Here is a 21,380-nt window from a genome sequence, read left to right on the forward strand (position 1 = left end):
ATTTGTGCAACATCGTGCTGAGTCAACATATGGTTTGGAATAAACAACAGCCTCATTAGTTTGGCATGATGGGTTTCTGTCATGGAAGTCACTAATAAAACAAGACTGCAACTGAAACATTGCAGCTTGCAATAGAAGAGGCTGTGCCAATCCCTAAAAGGCTGTTTTTCTTTGTCAGATATTCAAGGAAATATGGCTTCCAACAAATACCATGAGCTGAGCTTCTGACCAAAGGAATGCTGTGCTGATTTGCTGGATTGGGTAATAGTAGCTTCTGTCCATCAGAAGATCAGAGACAGGTCAGTGTTCCATTGAGCAAGAATGATGTGCTTGCAGGGATGACCAATACATCTCTGTTGGACATTTATGGAGAAGGTTCAGTTCAATCCACTCAATCCAAGAAAATGTATGCTTATTTTAAAAGGCACTTCTTGAAAAGACAACACACTCCACTCAAAGATGTGCCCTTGATGTCTGTTGTTATTGTAACTGCCGGCATCTTTCCGGAATCATTGGGCTTTCCTACCATATGGAACAAGATCTTGGATTGGGTAATTCCCTGATCTGATCCTGTAAAACCTTTTTCTAAAATAATAAAATTCTATTGCAAAAGTGGTTTAAACGTTAGGGCTAAAACAGCAGCTCATTATTTTTTCTGCCTTCTGAAACTCTGTCCCCCATGTTGGCTCAAGATATATGGCACCTTTAGGCCACATTGACTGATGGCATCATCTGCCGTCAATTGAAGATGTACATTTTTAGAATGATTCTCAAGGAGGGGCACTGCAGGATCCTCTAAGCCAGGGGTCCCCAACCCCCAGGCTATGGACCAGTACCAGTCCATGGCCTGTTAGGAACTGGGCCACAGAGCTGGAGGTGTGCAGCGGCTGAGTGAGCAAAGCTTCATCTGTATTTCAAGCTGCTCCCCAGCGCTGGCATCACCACTTCAGTTCCACCTCAGATCATCTGGCATTTGATTCTCATAGGAGCACAAAGCCTACTGCAAACTGCACATGTGAGGGATCTAGGTTGCGTGCTCCTCCTTCCCCCCTGCCTGGTCCATGGAAAAATTGTCTTGCACGAAACCAGTCCCAGGTGCCAAAAAGGTTAGGGACCGCTGCTGTAAACTTTGGCACCCTAGGCTAGTGTCTACTCAGCCTTAGCCTAAGGCCAACCTTGCATGTCTCAAGGCACAAATATTCAATTATCTGAATGATAAGGAAGTGCAGTGAGATTTCATGTGAGCACTCCTTTTGCAGACGAAACTCATCCTTTCTGCGATTGCATCAGAAAAATGAAATCTTTCTGGTCGCATAATTAGGAATTGTCTAGGGCCTGACAAGTCCACAGCTGCAATTTACACCCTATTTCTTGGACCAGCTTCCATGAATGTGTAAGTGAATGTGAAAGGATTTTCAGCCATTCCATAGCTCTGCTGACTTTTCACCAGGGGTGAATTGCACTTGGCGTTTTCCTCAACAGACTGTCACATGTCTGGACCTTAAGAACTTCCTGTTCTTTTCTTGGAGACACACTGTATCATTCTGCTCTCCGGGCTGAAGATCCCCACCCTCCTCCTCTGTAATCCAACCCTGCCTGTCTCACTTCTTGGCATCCCATATCATAAACTAAACCCAGCTCCAAAATACAACTGGTAAATTTAGAAGTCAGTGATATCACTGCCAAGGAGAATGAATGATACTCTTTTCATTCACTAGCCCTACTGGATCAACTCTTCACCAAGCTATTTGTTTACACAGGATGTTGATCCTCCAGCTAAAGTCACAAAAATTCAAAGTCCCCTGTGACTAAAAAATACCATGTATTCCCCTTGCAATCAAAATCAATATATGAGGCCTGAAATGAGCTTATATTCACAGTATTTCCACAACAGCTGTTATGTTTTAACCACATGTAAAATTGTCATTCATAACAAGCTGTGATTCAGTGTGCAAGTACAGTTGCTACCCATTCATGCTTTATGCGATGGTAGATTATATGACACGAAGTGTGCATGTTTGTAGTCCCAGAAGTAATATGCCAGTCAAAATTCGGCAATACTAATATCAGTGACTGATATTTAATTGGTGACTGCTTCTGGAACACCATGTAAATATCTACATATAAATGAGTGGGACTGAATTTTTAAGCTGAAAAATCTGATGCATCTTCCCATGACCTTTTCTTTGGGGACAAATTCCCATAGTATTCAAACCAAATATAAAGTCAGCTGTAAGAAAAATCATTTAGAACAGAGGTGAGCAATTCATAGCTCCAAAGGGCTGCACTCTGGAAATCTGATACTAACCAACCAGACTGCAAAAACACAATTCTTCATATTAAAAAAAAGTAATATATTTGCTTCTTTGTTTAGCAAGTTCATATGCCAGTGGTGGCGAACCTATGGCACGGGTGCCAGAGGTGGCACTTGGAGTCCTCTCTGTGGGCACACGTGCCATTGCCCCAGCCTTGCCTCCCCCCGTGACCCCCTCCTCTCCAGCAGCCCCCCTGAAGAAGAGTCACCCCTGAGCGTGGCCCATGCAGAGCAGCGCAGCCAAGGACATGGCAGCCAGGCAGCATAGACAAGACTCTGCCCTCACACCCCATCATGCACAGTTGATGCTGCAGGGCGCGGGCAGAGGGCGTGACCGCCATAGTGCTGCTGGGCTGCCTGGGCGCTGCGGCGGGCCCTGGAGGCGGTGAATGGCCCTGCGGGCAGGCGGGGTGGGGGATGGGGGCGGAGCAGGGGCGGGGCAGGGGGTGGATGGGGCGGGGCCAGTTTTGGGTCTCTAAAAGGTTCGCCATCACTGTCATATGCTGTCCAGTTCCTTAATGGCTATGAATGTCCTAGAAAAATACTACAAAAACACTAATAAAACATTTAAATAAGAACTATAAAACCCTTCCCCCCCCAAAAGTGTAAACATAAAAATATTAGATTGTTAAAATAAGTATATTTTAAGTCCATTTCTGAACCTTGGGATAGAAGGGGCTTGTTTCGACTCTGGTAATAATTTATTAGTGCATGATAGGTTTGCCACGCAGAAAGATTACTTTTTTGCTTTTCATATAAGCCAACTTTGAGGAGTAACTACAACAGACATTATGCCATTCAAAACAAGGCTCCAACAATCAATGTAAAATAAAGTTTATTTCTATGTTTTATGAAACAAAAGTTATAAAACTAGAAACAGGTTTATACGTTGCATACATTGCTTACCAGAATCACTCCTTGATATGGTATCTTTGTAATGGTGGGCAAAGCTAGGGAAAAAGGAAAACTTGCACCTCCTCATCAAGTCCCAGTTAATGTCACACAAAAAAACCCTAACTGCTCTAGACTTTGGAGTTTGGCTTTTGAAAATTCTGATATGTCTTATTGTTTAAATAGGACCATCTCAACTGCCTGAAACGTTGTTCTCTTCATGCTTGGGAGAGCCTTTGCATTGGTATTTAAACAAAATGGCAGAAGATAATGAGATTTGGGCCACTATTTCTATGAGCGGATGTTTCTGATTTGTCACTCCCTGTTTGATTTGCATGATATTGCTTTTTGAGGCTTAGGTTCACCAATCACACAAAACCTGTCAATTCACCCTTTCTGGATTCTACTTGGATTCCCGATTCAGCATTTAAATCCAAGCATAAACTTTACATTTCTTGTTTTAGGGATGTGCTTTGGTTAACTGCACTGATACCTTAATTCAGAAATCTGATATATTGTCAGTAAAACAGCAATAATCTAGTAAACAAGGTGAAATGAACCTGCACCTACCTCTACAAGTCCAAATGACATGGTGGGAACGTAGCATGAGATATATTAAAATACTCAAACTCAAATGAGAGAAAACTGTAAAAGGACAACAGAGAGGCAATGTAATCTTCCCTTGAACAATAATTTAATCTGGTGGACATGTGACAAAGCAAATAAATATTAGAGTAATATTCACATCTTAATACAGAAGATTATTAGAGTGAATATAAAGATAAAACCAGAGACTTTGGGGTTTAATGGGAAAAGATTTTGAAAAAAAATTGGGACTTTGATGTTTTATATGTTGATGGCAGCAAGATTACCTTATGCACAAAAATGGAAGGATTACTTTATGCACAAAAATGAAAGTTGAGGTTTGATGCTATTATCTTATTCTACTGCACCAAAAGGAGTTGCAAATCAACACCTTTTCTTTCTTTCTTTGCTTTGCCCTACACTTTTCTTTTCCCTTCTCCTTTCCTTAGTTTCCCATTATTTTCTTTTGTATTTTTGTATTTTATATTGTATTTGGATAAGCTAATAAAAAGTTTTGTAACCAAGACTGTATTTATTAGCAATAGCAATAGCGCTGAGACTTATATACCACTGCATATAACCTCTTTAAGTGGTTTACAGAGTCAGCATATTGTCCCCCAAAATCTGGGTCCCCATTTTACCTACCTCGGAAGGATGGAAGGCTGAGTCAACCTTGAGCCCTGTCAGGATCAACCTGCTGGCAATCAGCAGAATTAGCCCGCAATACTGCATTCTAACCACTGCGCCGCCATGGCTCTATTATTTAATCAAAATAATAGCTCCTAATCTATGCATATAATAGCATTCACCACTGAAATATATATAAAACAAGATTTGTCTTTGTTTATTCCCTCTGCATTTAGAGGAACCTATGCTCTTTTGCTTTGCAACTAGAGGCTAATAAGCATCATAGACTTTCACTCTCTATTTCCCACTAATAATACCACAAAGGTTGGAATGCTAGGCTAGAAAGAGCCACATTTTCTCTCCAACTCCACCATTACATCATCACCCAAATTCACCAGGACGAGGCCAACCCACAGGATACCAGTGAAGGCTTTATTAAGGAAAAAGCTATGAAAACATTTATTTACCTTTCACCACTTGTATGACTCCGTTCTTAATAAAGCCTCCAATAGGGCATTGATGTTTGCTTTTAGCACCGGTTAAGAAGTCCATCAAGAGATTTGGGATTCTGGCCATATAATCTAGGTGTTTGTTTTCGGTCCTAAAAGAATGTGAGCCATATATGGGATTCAATGAGGGAAATAAGGAGCTGGTAATGGGCAGCTTCGTGAGAGATCTCAGAAAAGAGAAAATGCAAGCAGCTGGTTCTAAAACCTCTTAATGTGTAATAGCAAGGCCTCCTGCTGAATGTAGGTTTAAACAAAATGTTCCTTAAGAAGATGGTTTGGGGTGCAGAATATGGGTGAGAAGTTATGAAAACGCGATTAGTAACAGATATTAGAATGTACCCTGAATTTGACAAACTAGAAAATTCAACAGTCCATATCCTCCAGTCACTAAATTATGAATTGAAATAAAGAACTTTTGTGCAAATTTTCACTTCACAGTTGTTTTTCCCCCTCCAAACAGGTTTCTTTTTTGTTTCAGAAGCATAGGTTCTATCTGACATGCACAAATGTCTTCCATTTTCATTCCAGCCTCCCAGCTATAGCTGTGGTATTCATCTGACTCCATTAGAACAGCCTTCCCTGCATCTGGGAAGAAATTACTTAGTGATGGAGCCTACAGTTTCCATGGTACAGTAGTGGTCTCAAATACAGTCCCTCATGTCACCTATTAAACAATTTAACAGAAAACAGGAAAGACCACCGTCCAAAGGCCCATATAGTCAGAATATGATACAAAGCTAGATCAGACAATGTTCAGATTCAGGTAAAACAGCTATATACGGAGAGACAGATGTGTAAAATCAACAGTGATGTTCTTGTTCTGGAAATCACTTGGAGTTGGTTTTTCAGAAATAATCTGAAGCTTGAAACACCTGAGGCTTCTTGTCTGTTCTTTCAACATATTTTGTACTCGAGGTTCTGCTACTGAGTTAGCTGTTATTTTGTTTTTAGTATCCATTTTGATGTAGAATGTATTTTCTAACCACCTTGGATTCTGGGGCATGGCAAAAAGGTTTTTTTAAAAAAGTTTTAAAACTAAAAATAATATTTAGATAATGAGTTACTTTAAAAAAAAACCACTGTAGCAATGTCTCTTTCGGACCCTGCTTCCCTTCCCTATGGGGAACACTGCCTGAATCACAATGACAAAGACAGATGATGCGGCAGGTGCAAACTCTTTCTTTTTCCAAATTTAAACATTCAGGAAAGAAGTAAGGAACCGCTGCCTTCAAAAACTGTCTTTGCCAACTCAATTCCCACCACCACCATCACCACCATGTATTGGACTACAGTAGTCAGTCTGTCTGGGAATTCTCAGGTTTGTTATCCAATACACCTGAAGGGTTCAGCTTGGGAGTCCCTTGCTCGAGAGAACAGTTCACACCTGCTCGGCAGCCATCGCCCTCTCGTACATCCTCTCCAGAATACGGTGGATGCCTGCGAAGCTCGGCCTATCCGAAGGCAACTTGCTCCAACAAAGGCGCATCAGATTGTACAGCTCCAAAGGGCAGTTATCTGGGCACGACAGGATATTTCCATCTCTTACGTAATAAATGACTTCCTCGTGAGCCATCCCATAATAGGGTTGCATGCCAAAGGCAAAAATTTCCCACAGGACCACTCCATAGGCCCAGACATCAGACTCTGTCGTATAACGGTTGTAGAAGATAGATTCAGGGGGCATCCAACGTATGGGGATGGCATCGTTCTCATTGGCTTTGTAATAGTCCGCCGAGTACATATTTCTGGAGAGACCAAAGTCAGCAATTTTAACCACCATGTTTTCTCCTACCAAACAGTTTCTCGTGGCCAGGTCCCGGTGCACAAACTTGCGTTCTGAAAGATAGGCCATTCCGGCTGCGACTTGTTTGGCAATGCAGAGTTGTTCAGTGCAAGAAAGAGTGGGCACGTTAGGGCTGGAGGGTCTGATCTTTGGCTCAAGGTTGTTGCCGCTTGGGTTACAGAGGCTGCGTGGCGATCGGTTTCGCAGGTATTCGTTCAGGTCTCCAAACGCCATGTATTCGAAAAGCAGGCACATTGGCTTTCCGACAGCACACACCCCTGAAACCAAGAATCTCTGTTAGATAAAACACAATTTGTTTGCCGTCATTTTATAAGCAAGAGCAAAGAATCATTTCATATGCCAGGAAACAGAAGAGTTGAAAAAAATAGTACCTGTCAGTTCTCTTTATAGTTTATGTCTCATAATACAGGTAGACCTCGACTTACAATGGTTCATTTAGTGACTGTTCGGAGTTACAACAGCACTGAAAAAAGTGACTTATGAACATTTTTCAAACTTACGAGTCGCCATTGCAGCATCTCCATGGTCATGTGATGAAAATTCAGGTGCTTGGCAACTGACAAATATTGATGATGGTTGCAGTGTTCTGGGGTCATGTGATCATCTTTTGTCACCTTCTGTCAAGCAAAGTCAGTGGGGGAGCCAGATTCACTTGACAGCTGTTTTACTAACTTAAACAACTGGAGTCGTTCACTTAACAACTGTGGCTAGAAAGGTAATAAAGTGGGTCAAAACCCACTTAAAAACTGCCTCACTTGGCAAGAGAAATTTGGTGCTCAATTATGATTGTAAGTCAAGGACTGTCTGTATATTGTTTTCTCTAACAGTTGAATACATATTATGCTTCCCCAACATTGTTGGCTTACCAGATACAATGAGAACTGCAGCTTAACCCACTGGGAAATTGCCAGATTGGGCTACCAAAAGGGAAGATTGCTTTTTCTGTTATGAAATCACTGCCGTGAGATGGGCATCCATATAAATTCTTAGAATTAAATATAAATAAATAAATGACATAATATTAAATCTGCAAGAGAGAAGAGTTATCCTAAAGAAAAACAGATGTTTTAAAGACTCATTATTTATAGGACAGAAATAACCATTTCACGATGGTGGAAAAAAGGAAGAGAAAGAAGAGGGAGAAAGAAGAGGCTGTATATATATAAAAAAATGAAGTAAAACAAATGGCCAGCACCACTCTTCCACTTTGAAAAGTAGCAAAGATGCTTTTCTTGCTCTTGAAAAAAATTCCCCAAAACAATTTATTTTGTATTAACCAAAATGATTTTTTCTCAACAGCACTAGCGACAGATCCCACTTTTTAAAACATCTTAGCTTCCAGTAACAATGGATTCCCACAATGGATGATGTAATTAACTTAGCATGCCAGGAATATGTGGATGATAAAACAAGGAATCACTTAAGTGTATAATGTCATCATTCAAGCTCATTGTCATTTGTGAGTTAACTGAGGCACTGGGCATCAAACTGATGAATTTTGTTCATTGTATATAATCAGAACAAGCAATCTTCTATTAATACTATTAAAATGGGAAAAATAGAGACTGAGAAATGCATAAATATGTATCATACTTTTCTAATCAACATTCAGTAGCTGGGTTTGAATTTTTGCTACTGCCTTCAACTAACTTTTAAAGAAAAAGGAAGCATTTCTTAGTGTGAAAACATCTGGATCTGACTCAGAGTAAAGTGTCCACATGAAAGTTTTGGGTCAAAGGATGCTCAGCAGTCCCATAACCCTTTGGCCTTTCCTAATGTATCCAATATGGTGTTAATAAAAACACACACACACATTTCTCCAGCAGAGGGTCAATTTCCTGTTTTCTTTTTCCTTTTTTGCTGCTGAAATATAGACAATCCTTTCAGCCAGAGGAAGACACAACAAAATCTTCAGGTGTTATTTCTATTGAAAATCAGCTTTGATTCTGATTACAACACGCAGTAGCCTTTGATGGGACATGACAGAGAAGGAAAGGGCCAGAACAAAACTATCAAATGATGCTCTGTATTATGGAAAGAAAGGGAAGGGAAGTATTGGATCCTCTGAAATATTAGGTTGAGGGCAAGAAGACTCTCAAAACTTGCAAGTAATTTTGCACAGGATGCTAAAGAGCCAGATGTATCCAAAGCTTTGCCAGATCAAAACTCACGTTCTAATACTGCCAACTCCTTTATCCATTAGTCATCTTTGATCGTCATCTACATAGTTAAGCCAGCACTCTAAAGATACATTTTAAAATTTATGTCTACCATATGAAAGGGGAAACCGAGAGATTTGGCTTTGGTACCTAAAAGTTTGACAATGTTTGGATTGTCAAATTCAGCCATGAGAGCTGCCTCTCTCTGAAAATCGGCCTGCATGTCTGCTGAGGCTTCTTCTTTGAGCATCTTCACTGCAACCATTGTGAAGGGTTCATAGGGAAGCAGTCCAGGAGCCCTAAGGGAAGATGTAGAAAGAAAAGTTACAGGTTGGATGGAGTCCTTTATGGAATGCAACTCCCAAAATTTCCAGCAATCAGTTGTTAAACTGTCGTGATTTAGTGGGACAGGAGGATTAAAAGAGGATGAGTTACAGAACGATAAAAGAGATTACTATAGCCACACCCGTGTCTGTTTAACTTCAAACTACAATTTAGCATTGCATAGAAAGAATTTTTTTTCTCATTGGTTATGATGGGAAGACATTCCCATCCCACTATTATCACCCTGACAGAACGTAGGATATGACAGAGTGTAACAAGAAATCACAGCATATCACTACCAGTATATCATCCCTATATAGGAAGACTAACTAAGATAACAGGGCACATAGCAGGAAATGATATCTGTTCTGGCTTCATAAAGTATGCTTCTTTATTTTCATTTCTTCCTGAAGTTCAAATAGCTATTGATAAAAAAAAAAGTATGCAGAGCAATTGGTAATTAGGACCACGCTTCAAACAGAATATGATTAAAGGGAATTTTTGCTTCTAAGTATCTCACGTTAATAGATACATCTGGTCTGACCAGAAGAAAGAGATATCCTAGTCATGTAGTAACTCTCTGTACTTGTATGTAGTAGGGAACAGTAAGTGCATACAGTCCTCCTGCTCAGCTGTTGGCTTAAATGTCAAACTGTTTTACTATTCTGGAGCCATTCAGTGGTTCTAGTCTCCAAAACATATTTCTAGCTTTTATGATAGCTGCTCTGGCCATATGGCAGCCAGACAGGTGCAGCTGAATGCCGCAAATGTCACATCATTGTCAAATGCCAGCATAAGGCAAAATGCCAGTCTGAAATCAAATCACCCCAAGTGGCCATACAACTGCAAGCCAGGCCTATTTAACTCTGCAACCAAGAGCATCAAATTCTTTGCAAATATTTAAGCTCAATGAAATGTCTTCAGGAAACTGTTGGGCTCCGGTGATGAACCACAGGAAGCTCTTTTAATGTACTTGCAACATATTTTGATCTGTGAGAAAGAGACGAGGAAAATGGGATGACTTCCTTGAGCAGTTGGAGCAATGGAAATTCAACTGACTTCTAATTGGGATTGGGGAATCTTAATTGCTTTCCAGAGCCAAAACATAAGATCTGGAATTCTGCAGCCACAAAACTAAAATTCTGCAATTCGGAATATTAGGTTTTCTATTTCTATTTTCTGTCACCAAATACATTCCCACAACAGTAAATAAATAAACTAGTAGTATGGCAAGATTCTGTCTAAAGCACTGTTTCTCAATCTTAACAACTTTAAGATGTGTGGACTTCAACTTCCAGAATTCTCCAGCTAGCTTGGTTGGCTGGAGAATTCTGTGAGTTGAAGTCCACACATCTTACAGTTTCAAGGTTGAGAAACACTGGTCTAAAGGATCCTGTTCTCTGGACCTAGCACTGGGAAATAATATTGCATCATTCAGTATCAATTTCTGTTTTCATCCATCTTTCAATCTTCTGACCTCCTAAAACTCTGTTCCCCTGCAAGATACAGCTAACATTGGGAAGAAGTTTGGTTGTTTCAGGTTCCAAGTTATCACTTGATGTTGGGGAGAAGACAGTTATCAATTTATATCAATGATGGAACAAAATCCAATCACATTGCAGAAGTGGATGATTTTTTTCCTGCAAATCCTCTACTCTCTCTTTTAACAGATCTCTTTAGCATTTAAGATACTGAACAATTACTGACTTTATCCACCTGATCAGGATTTATCTATTAAAATAGCAAACAAATCTTCACATTATTTCATATTTGGACCACTGTACAAACAAGAAGGCCATATAATATTCTGATGTAGGTTTTCAATGTCTCTGTCAGCATGATATAATACATAATATATTCTGATATCAATTATTGCAGTTTCCTCAGAAGCCACAAGTTATATAAACTGAACAAATAATTCCACCTTTATCTTTAAAACATCCTTTCAATATACAAAGAATACTTGGGTAACTATTTTTTGCCTTGCAATGATAATATTTTCTAATTCTTCAGTGGGCCCCCTTCCTATCATGATGAAGCAGCATTCAACAAGTGTTAGATTAACTATTAAGAATGAACTGGATATATTACTGATGAAAGTTTCCAAGAACCACTGAGTGCCACTCTTCCAATGAGCTAAATGGTTACATAAGACATCTTGAGAGGTGAATGGATAGCTTTTTCTGCCCATTTACAAGACTTTGGGGGAGGGACTATGTGTGGCAATGGGAGAGGGAAACCTCTGCAAGATAAATCACATTCATTTCCACTCTTAAAAAGACTTGTACTACTCCCACCACCCCTTCATCAATGCCAGCTTATTTCAATGAACAATATTAGCCAGTCCAGCAAGTTTAAGGGATTTCATGGAAGAAATGACTTCCCATCCAAATAACAACAAATTCCAAATAACAATATTGGGCCACCAAATTTGAGCAGGACTGTCTTGAGGAATGGAGGACTATAAATTAGATCTTGAGTGGTTGAGTGCAGTCTGCATATTTGGGGTTGCCCACACCTGATGTAGATTAATTTTATTAATAAGAACAGAATAACAGAATAAAAAAGTTGGAAGGGACCTTGGAGGTCTTCTAGCTCGGGGGCCCCAATCCCTGGGTCACAGCCCACTACCAGATCGTGGTCTATTTGCAACCAAGCCACATGAGTGGTGGGCTGGCACACACACCTGCACATGCAACTCGACTTGCATGAGCTGAGCTGCGCATGCGTGCATGCACACCAGCCTGCCACTCCCACGGCCCATTTCCCCTCCCCCAGCTGGGTCGCCAAGCAGCAATGGTTGGGGACTGCTGTTCTAGCCCAAACCCCTGCTCAGATAATAAACCCTATACTATTTAAGACAAATGGTTGTCTCTTCTTGGAGCACCTACAACTTCTGGAGGCAAGTCATTCCACTGATTAATTGTTCTTCTCCTTAGTTCTAGGTTGGTTCTCTCCTTGATTAATTTCCATCCATTGCTTCTTGTTCAGCTGCTCTGGAGAATAAGTTGACCCCCCTCTTCCTTGTGGCAGCCCCTTAGATATTGGAACACTCCTATCATTCACCCCTAGTCCTTCTTTTCATTAAATTAGACATACCCAGTTCCTGCAACTGTTCTTCATATGGCTATATGAAGTCACCATATGAAGTGATAATATATTCCTTAGTGATAATATATTCCCCCAGTGGTCATTCTGCTCAGTATAAAAGGAACAGCAGACATTTGGTGTTTGAGGAGCCAATGCATCTAAGTCAGAATTCCCCCTTAATCACAATAGTACCACAGCAGCAAAGGCCTTGGCATGCCTGGAATAAGTGGGAAAGCTTTCTTACTGGAAGGGAATTTAGGAGGATATCACTAATATTGGCTTATGTAGTGCCATCTATCTGTGATATACAATTCTTTTAAATACATCCCTATTTTCTAACTATTTAACCCTGTAGGACTTAAACAGAAAGAACTCAATGATACCTGCCAAATCATGACTGGTTAACAGTTTGTTTACCTTGCTTGGAAGACCCGTCCAAAAGCACCTTCTCCGATATCTCTTACGTATTCAATATTATTTCGTGGATATTCCAAACTGAATAATTTGGGATTCAAAAGTAGAGGCATGCGTTGATACATGGGGTTGGGGTGCAGCCTGTCCAACAAGAGCTCCGAAGGAAGAGTGGTCAGAGCTGGTGGTACCAACTCCCTGAAATGAATGAGAGAGAAAGAATCTGTGGCTGAATTGGAATAAGCCTTGCAAACCAACCAACAACTTTTTGTGACTCAAAATTCTAGCGTCCATTCAGCCAGGATATATGGAATATACAAAAATAGAGGCATATTATAATATTGATAAAACACAAATTAAACAATGAAGTTATTTCCCTGTCATTTAAGGTATGTAATCCTGTCTCCAGTATTACTCTCAGAAGCATCTATATCCAAGACACTTCGCACTAAATGATGACACCTATAAAAGGCTAAATCTGCCTATATACAAAAAGCTCTCTTCCCTAAACTGATTCGTCCAGTTTCAAAGGACTTCAGGCCACATAATCCCCATCTTTGGCCATGTAAGGATAATGAAAAAACAACACTGAAGAAGCTACATTGAAGAAGCTAAATTACCGTGGGACTTTAGAAGTGAGACACACAAGCACCTGCCGCATTGCATCCCAGACTTAACAATTGTCCATAAGAAAGACAAAAAGAAAAAGTCTGGATAGTGAATGTGGCAGTGTCTGGAGACAACAGAAGAGAAGAGAAAAAACTGGGGGGGGATCCCAAAATACAAAGCCCTGTAAATAGAAATAGAATGACAAGAAAGAGAGAGTCTGCCTCAAAGTCATCCAGATGGCTTTCACACCTAAAGGAAGATTTCAGTTTCCTTCGGTTTCTAGTCCAGCACTTTAATCACAACACTAAACTGGCTCCTCAATTCAGCAAAGTTGATGTAACTCTTCATTTTGCTGAATCTGATTGTGGCTCACTAACACTTACCTTGTTTTGTTTTTCCACTGCTTGCGTCTCCGACAACAAACAAGGACTGTAATAATGAGAATGATGACCATTGCAAAGCTGGAGATGATGGAGATGATGACAGTCATGGAGTAGGTAGGAGAGAGAGAGGAGAAGAAAGGGAAATGTGGAGATACTGTACTCAACTTTGTTGTTCCCAATGCCAAGGAATCTAAAATAGAAACAAATCAGACTTCACTTTTAGAGGCATTGTTGCTATTATCATATTGCCATGGAAATTAGTATGAAAGCAGCCTCCATAAGCAAAAGCACTGTCTGGTGAATTGAAGGGAATAGGAATTGGGCTTTTGTATTTAGTGTGGAAAAATATTTGAGGATAAAATCATAACATTCTTAGTCCTCAAATGGCAAAAATAAAGACTATTGTCATGGTTCCGATGGACAGAGACGAATAAAGCAGAACTCCGAGGCTTGAAAATTCCTCAAAGAACATGTTTATTAGTTACAAAGTATTGGCACGCTCAAGAGTGAAACCAAGCCTGGATACATATATAACAATTCCCCAATATGAAGTTAAAAGTCCCACCCATAAAACTATGCAAGCAACTATGTTCCCCAATATAATTATTTGGTGGGCTTTTTTACATAACTGCAGTCTGCACTGTTTTGTAAGTGATAATGGACAGAAATATTTTTAATGGGGTGCAACAATGCATTTGACAGAGCCGCTGTTCAAAATTCATTGGTCCAAACAAAACACCTCCCCCTGTAACATTAAAGCAATCACCTTCTCTGGAAAGCCAGACTGCAGCTGTTTTAAAGGCCCAGACACACACATACCAGCTTTGGAGATTGCCAGCAAAACAGCTGTACATGTGCATGCATGAACTGACAGCTGGGGACAGTCTTCACAGTAGCTCCATGAACCTTCTAAAGATCACAGCTACTCTGATGCTCCAAGGAGGGATTTTTGGTTGCAAGCAAACTTTCTGAAACAGTCCTAGTGTTTTACCCAGTCGTGAAAGAAGCCACCAAACCTTTCTAAAACTGTTTTAATTGTCCCAACACATGTGACTTCAAAATGATTTTAGTTACCAATATGCCCAACTGAGATTAAAATACCATAGTACTGTTTGTAGGAAGAATCTGCAGATAAGGAGTTTTAAGTAATCCCCTTTTCTTACAAGTGCCAAATCTCCAAATCAAATCAATCTCCACTCCTAATTTCATAATATAATTCCACTGTTTTGCTTTTAATGAAATATGAGGAAAATAAACATGCCAGAGACATATACTGTACATCACCCTGAGTTTTTCAAAAGAAAGAAAGAAATCAATATGAATAGCTAAGATTCAGTGATGCACTTATTTTTATTACTGTATAGCAAGTCAGGTTAAACCCTTGCAACTTAGTGAATTCAAAAACAGATGGTTTTTTATTGGTTAACTTTTCTTCCATCCTGAAAAAAGCATCATCGATTATCAGATTTAATTACTGATACTGAAACATTTCAGAACCATTTTATTATTGTTTACAGCCAAATTCAAAACAGAAACAGAAGTTTATAGAGTAATGTTGAATTGAGTTTTGAAATAGTAGGCTTCCAGTTTTGCGCAGTAGCACAAGTAGCCAAGGGATTGCGGGGCTCCATACCCTACGGCCGATTTTTTTCCTGTTTGGGGACCCTAAATGGGTGTATCCAGACTTGGTTTCACTCTTGACTGTGCCAATACTTTGTAACTAATAAGCATGTTCTTTGAGGAATTTGCAAGCCTTGGAGTTCTGCTTTATTCATCTCTGTCTGTCGGAATCCATGACAACAGTCTTTATTTTTGTCGTTTGAGGACTAAGAAGTGAGAAGGAGGGGGACTTTTGTCCCACCCATCCACAGAAGGAAGCGGCAAATTAAACTCTTATGGAGGACAGAAATATATTGAAATGAAATGAATATAAGACTTAAATCTGGATAAGTTTGAAATTGGTGGAATTTGTTAAGATTTTCTTTTCAAAAGATTATTGATGAAAACAGAAGAAAGTAATTGTTTGTTCTGAAAACTGAAAAACAAACTGTTGCTGACCTCTAGTGCTGGATGAAAATATACAACTGTAGTTGCTCTAATACAGGAATTGGCAGAAAGCCTAGAAAAAGATAAGTAGTTTTTGTGACCTTCAATGTCTTAACTAAACAGAGAACAGCTGAAACAAAGAAAAGAAAACATTTTGGGCTACCTACAAGGCAAGAACTATAAATCTTAGGAAAAAAATTGACCTTCCTGGGTTATAAATACTTATTGAATTGTGACTCTGTTTGCAGAGAAAGGAAAACTTTGATTTTTGGCTATCATGGAACATCAGAGATCTGCAGAAAGTACATATCAAGAGAAAACAAATACCTTCCAGGAGGAAATGTATGCTATGTTGCAACTAATTCAAACGACAATGATTTCAAACCACGAGGAAATTAAAAATAACTTTGAAAATATAAATGAACACATCTTCAATTTAACCTTACAACAACAAAAAAACCCGCTCAGAAAAGTGATCAGATAAAGCAGACAACTGAACATAAACCAGAGAAAAGAGATTTAAAGATGGAACCCAACAATGCAAGGAATTATGACTTAACCGAGGCAGAAAAAAACTTGTAGGAAATATTGGACATGGAAAAGATAACCTACACTTCAAGATTGCAAAATAAGTCTGAGGACAAGAAAAAAGATTCGACAAAATGGATTATAGAGATGTCAGGAGAATTATGAGAACTTGAGAGACAAAAAAATGATAAGAGAAATTAAGACAGAGAGAAAGAAAAAGATTTTCAATGAATGCGAAGGGGCGAAATTCTCCCACAAAAACATCTTATTGGATTTGTCTCTTGCACTTACAACAACATCTACAAGACTATGGGAAGACTTTTTGGTCCAAACATCTTTCCTGATTAGGAAAGATGTTTGGCAAAAAAAGAAAAGGCTAAAATTAGAATTAAGAAATTAGAAGATGGGATTTATCAGAGGGAATATCTAAAGATTAAACGCTTGTTTGAATATGGTTAAAAAAATAGAAAAATTCTGGATATAAGTGTATTTTAGTTTTAGAGGGATGGGCCCCTCAAGTAACATAGTATTTTTTATGATATGAGAAATATATAAATGTTGGGATGGTTTATATGAGGGAAATGTTTTAGATACTTAAGCGTAATTGATCTTGAGAAAATCTCAATTGATAAGAATGTTCTGAATAGATTCAAAAGATTAGACAATTGGATTTATTAGATGGAATGTTTAAAGATTAACCATTTGTTTGAATATAGATAAAAGGGATAGAAAAATTCTGGATATAAATGTATCTTAGCTTAAGAGGGACATGTTTCTCAAGTAGTATATTATTACCTTCTTTTTTCTCTTTTTCTTTTTCTTTTTTTTTAAGATATGAGAAACGTAAAATTGTTGGGATGGCTTGTATGAGGAAAAAGACTTAAATAAGTGTAATTAACTCTGAGAAAATCTTAACTGGTTAGAACGTTTTGAACATTGCAGGGAAAACAAATCTAAATAAGAACTTTGAAAACAGGATCTATGATGAGGTAATTAAGATGATCAATCAGAAAAGAAGCTTTATATTGATGTAGTTGTTAAATACTAGAAAAATGTTTATATTCAATTGTTATCTATCAAAATACTAAAAAATGTACTAATTTAAGGTTGGTAAAAGAGAATATTTTCAGAAAAAGAGAAAATCAAAGAAAGCTACTATGTGGATTATGGAACTATAGAAATTAACTGTTATTGATTGCTTTTAACTATAAACCCAGACAACATGCTGTTTACCAAATATTAAGGTGACTATATTAAAAAAAATCAATAAAACATATTTTAAAAAAATAAGTTTTGAAATAGTGAGTTTGCAGCTTTTGGATTAGATCCCCTGGGTAAAATTCACACCAAACACTCCTTTTGACTGAATAATATTTGTAATGTGATCTCACCATCTTCACACTGAGGTATGTGGCAATATTCCCACTGTATAGAAGGATCTTTTGTATAACACCAGGGCCGTGCATTTTCACCTCCTGGATTACGACAATAATTGATTGCATCGAAGAGCTCTGGGAAAATCTCAGGTGTTTTTCTGTGTGCATGAGGAACCTAGTGACAAGGGAGAAGAGAGTAAATATTTTTCAAGTATTTTCTCAACTTTTTGGCACTTTTGAAGCAATAATAGCAGAATTTTGGAGCGAATGAAAACTCCAGGGGGGAAGAGCTGATGAATCAGTACTAAGCTATATCTTCCCCATTTAAAAATATGAATGGAATGATCAACTTGTTTTCCGGCCATATGTTTTGCATATCCCACCATTTGTCTACTCTGCTGTCACATTAATTTGTTTAAAAGAAAGTTCTGCAGGAAAGTATGAATATGAGTTGATTTTCTCCACTTTTCAAAATACATTACCACCTTTTTGATTTGTTTCCATACTTATTTTTAGTACTTTTTTTTTCAGTAGAAAGAACCCCAGAACAAATCAGTGAGAGCTGCAGAAGAGAACTGTATTTTATTAGTCAGGAAGATCGGCCCATTTCATTTTGCAACACAAAAAGAACAAAATCCCCAAGCATGCCAGCAATGTGTTTCTCATTTTAGAATAGAATAGAATAGAATAGATAGAGTTGGAAGGGACCTTGGAGGTCTTCTAGTCCAGCCCCCTGCTCAAGCAGGAGGTCCTATACCATCTCAGTCAAATGATTGTCCAGTCTCTTTTTAAAAACTTCCAGCGATGGGGGTAAGCTGTTCCATTGGTTGATTGTCCTCACTGTCAGGAAGTTTCTCCTACAATTCAAACTGTGCTGTTCATCTCCCAACATAAAGCGCTTTTTAATCTCAAATAAACTTGACATAAACAAGCCCACATCTTTCTTTTCCTGTACACAAAGGCTAATCTACTTCCTTGCCCAGAAATGATTTGATATCAATGATTCCCAGAGGAAGATATATATATATTCAAATCTACTTTACAAGAAAGGTTTCCTCCACCTTGAAAAATAGTTTTTCTTACCTGTGCACTCCACTTCTGACATGGAATGCCAGAAGCTGTGACATTCACCGAACCTTCATATGTTGCCCCATTCCCTTTGTAACAAGTTTCTGAAGAGAAACAAAATTAAACAGGATGGTCTAATAACAGTATAGAATACATTCCATTTAGTGGACAGACCATATTTGCTCTGGCAATATTGAAAAAAATAAAGTTTTTTTTCAAGGGTTAAATGGGGAGACTGAATATGGTTCACTGGCGTCTTTTTGACAGATCAGGAACTCAGCAAGATAATTTATGGGGCGGCTGTAACAGCTCTCTTAAACCTCAGACTCTTTCTCTTTTTTTATAAGACCAGTTAATTTAATTTAAATTTTTACTATTAAAGTCAAGAACCTTCTGCCCATCCTACTAAATTGCCCAACACTTTTTACAAAACCATATATTCTTTTAAAACTTCATATACTAAAGAGAACTGCTTTCTTGTTGTGCCTTCTTTTTTCAGCTCTGAGGAAAGAAAAAGATAGAAAAAATGTAATCAAGATCCTATATAGTAATCCCCGAGATAAAAGGTTTGGTGCTGTGGTATTTAGTATGACATAATTAAAGGAACATTAAGTTACTAACCAATCATCATAGCTATGCCTTTATCCCCAGCTAGATGATCCACCATTTGCAGATAAGTATAAATCATCATGGAAAGAACATTTTAACCTGACCTTTTTCTGTGGGTTACATTGTTCTTCCAATTGATGAAAGAGATCCTCAACATTTTGATTAAAATGCATTCAGTGATATGTGGAGGTTGAACATTTCATAGGTGCCCAAGCTGCCAGATATGTGCCTCTACCTAAGAGCAAAACTCTTTTACTTCTTGCCTTGTTGTGTCCTTGACTGTTCAGAGGCTAAATCAGAATCCCATTACCCATGACTATTTATTACATTTTTTAATATATACCCTACCCTTGTAATCAATTGGGAAACAGACGGGAAGGGAAATTGGGCAGGACTCTGGATCTGACAGCACTCATGTCAAATACATAATTTTCACAAGAACTTTTGTGAGGCAAGGGGGGAGATGTTTCTTTAATTTATTTTTAAAAAATAGTATGGCCATCCATCTTCGAACACAACTCTGAGAGGCTTCCAATCACAATTAAACTACTCAAACCAGAAAACCTGAAACTAAAAATACAGAACAGGTAGTTTTTGATTTACAACCTCATTCAGCCCAAAATTTATGTTGCTAGGTGAGACAGGGGTTATGTGAGTTTTACCTCATTTTATGACCTTTCCTCACACAGTTGTTAAGTGAATCACCCAGTTGTTAAATTAGTAACACGGTTGTTAAGTGAATCTTGCTTGTCTATTGACTTTGGTTTGTCAGAAGGTCGCGAAAGGTGATCGATCACATGACCCTGGGACACTGCAACCGTCATAAATATGAGTCAGATGCCAAGCATCTAAATTTTGATCATGTGACCATGGAGATGCTACAATTGTTGTAAGTGTAAAAAAATGGTCATAAGTCACTTTTTTCAGTGCTGTTGTAATTTTGAACACTCACTAAACAAACTGTTGTAAGTTGAGGACTACCTCATCCTCCCAGGATGTCCCAACCACCATCCCTCGGCTCTCCTCACTCTAGTCCAGTGTCCGTGTGAAGAGTCAGCTCTTGATGGCTTTTCAGAAGGCTAAAAAGGGTGAGGGTCAGCCAGATTGCTGGGAGGAGGGTGTTCCATAAGGTAAGTTTTATTACACTATCCTGCAATTTACTGAGGCACTTACCAAAATGTGGGATCCTGGTGCAGACGGTGGGATCTTGGTGCATGCTGGGAAGTCTGTTACACTCTGGCAAAGTAAGCAACATCAGTGCCGGCTTATAAATACCTCTGCGGGCATTTTCTTCCATCGCAAGCCATTCCTTAAAGCAGTAGAGATCCTTTACAGCAAGGCAATGCTCTCTACATCGTTTATAAACAGTGGAATGCATAGTCAGCCATACAATCACAATATTGCAGTCACAATGGACTGTTACATAAACACACAGCCACAGAATGGTGTAAATAAGATCAGCAAAGGAATATTGATCATGAATCTCTTTTAAACTAGTGGAGGATCTGTTTTGTCCACTGAAATTAATTATCTTTTAAATCTTGTCTGGGACTCTGTTTTTGGTACTGCTATGCCACCTTTTGGCTTTGTTTTCTTTGTTCATTTTGCATACATGTATTAGCATATTTTGTCAACAGCAATGGCCGAACACCCATTCACAAAAAGCCAACTGCAGTTGTAAGATAAATAGAAAGCTATACTTCTTACTCCGCTAACAGGTGGTTGACAGTCTCTGTGTACAGAGTTGCTAGGTGAAGGAAGAAACTTACTCCAGAAAAGATCTGAGGAGGCTTAATGTTTTCAGAATGATCTGGGAATCTATACTCTTGCTTGATTCAAAAGTGGAAAACATTGCTAGTCAGATTCCAATAATTCCATGCAACCTCTTACCCCACGCTAAACAACTTTAAACTCAGAACATGTCCAAAGCATGTTTTTCAATGGCATGGGATAGAGGCCCTGAATGGAGGCAAACATTTAACATAGCCTTTTTGATCATTGCCACGAAGGACCTAATGAGGAAAATGTGTATTTACTGTGAAATGAT

The 21,380-nt window shown here is 38.7% G+C and overlaps 1 protein-coding gene across 5 annotated transcripts in view; it reads right to left on the reverse strand.

Moving 5' to 3' along the window:
- Window positions 1-6,192: 6,192 nt before the first annotated feature.
- MUSK (muscle associated receptor tyrosine kinase) overlaps window positions 6,193-21,380 on the reverse strand; it is a 42,464-nt gene continuing 27,276 nt past the window's right edge. For 3 of the 5 annotated variants that reach the window (XM_015824073.1, XM_029285715.1, XM_029285714.1), the window contains 5 exons: window positions 20,507-20,682; window positions 13,707-13,896; window positions 12,721-12,912; window positions 9,040-9,188; window positions 6,193-6,987 (listed from right to left, as the gene is read on the reverse strand). In XM_015824073.1, the coding sequence (XP_015679559.1) occupies window positions 6,305-6,987; window positions 9,040-9,188; window positions 12,721-12,912; window positions 13,707-13,896; window positions 20,507-20,682 (1,390 nt within the window). In that variant the 3' untranslated portion in view covers window positions 6,193-6,304. Of the gene's footprint in view, window positions 6,988-9,039; window positions 9,189-12,720; window positions 12,913-13,706; window positions 13,897-17,671; window positions 17,832-18,739; window positions 18,832-19,200; window positions 19,226-20,506; window positions 20,683-21,380 lie in introns of all 5 variants that reach the window. The other 2 variants (XM_029285713.1, XM_029285712.1) reach the window with 2 other exon arrangements.

Source organism: Protobothrops mucrosquamatus, unplaced genomic scaffold (assembly GCF_001527695.2).
Source record: "Protobothrops mucrosquamatus isolate PMUCROS unplaced genomic scaffold, P.Mucros_1.0 scaffold2101, whole genome shotgun sequence".
Taxonomy (NCBI): Eukaryota; Metazoa; Chordata; class Lepidosauria; order Squamata; family Viperidae; genus Protobothrops; species Protobothrops mucrosquamatus.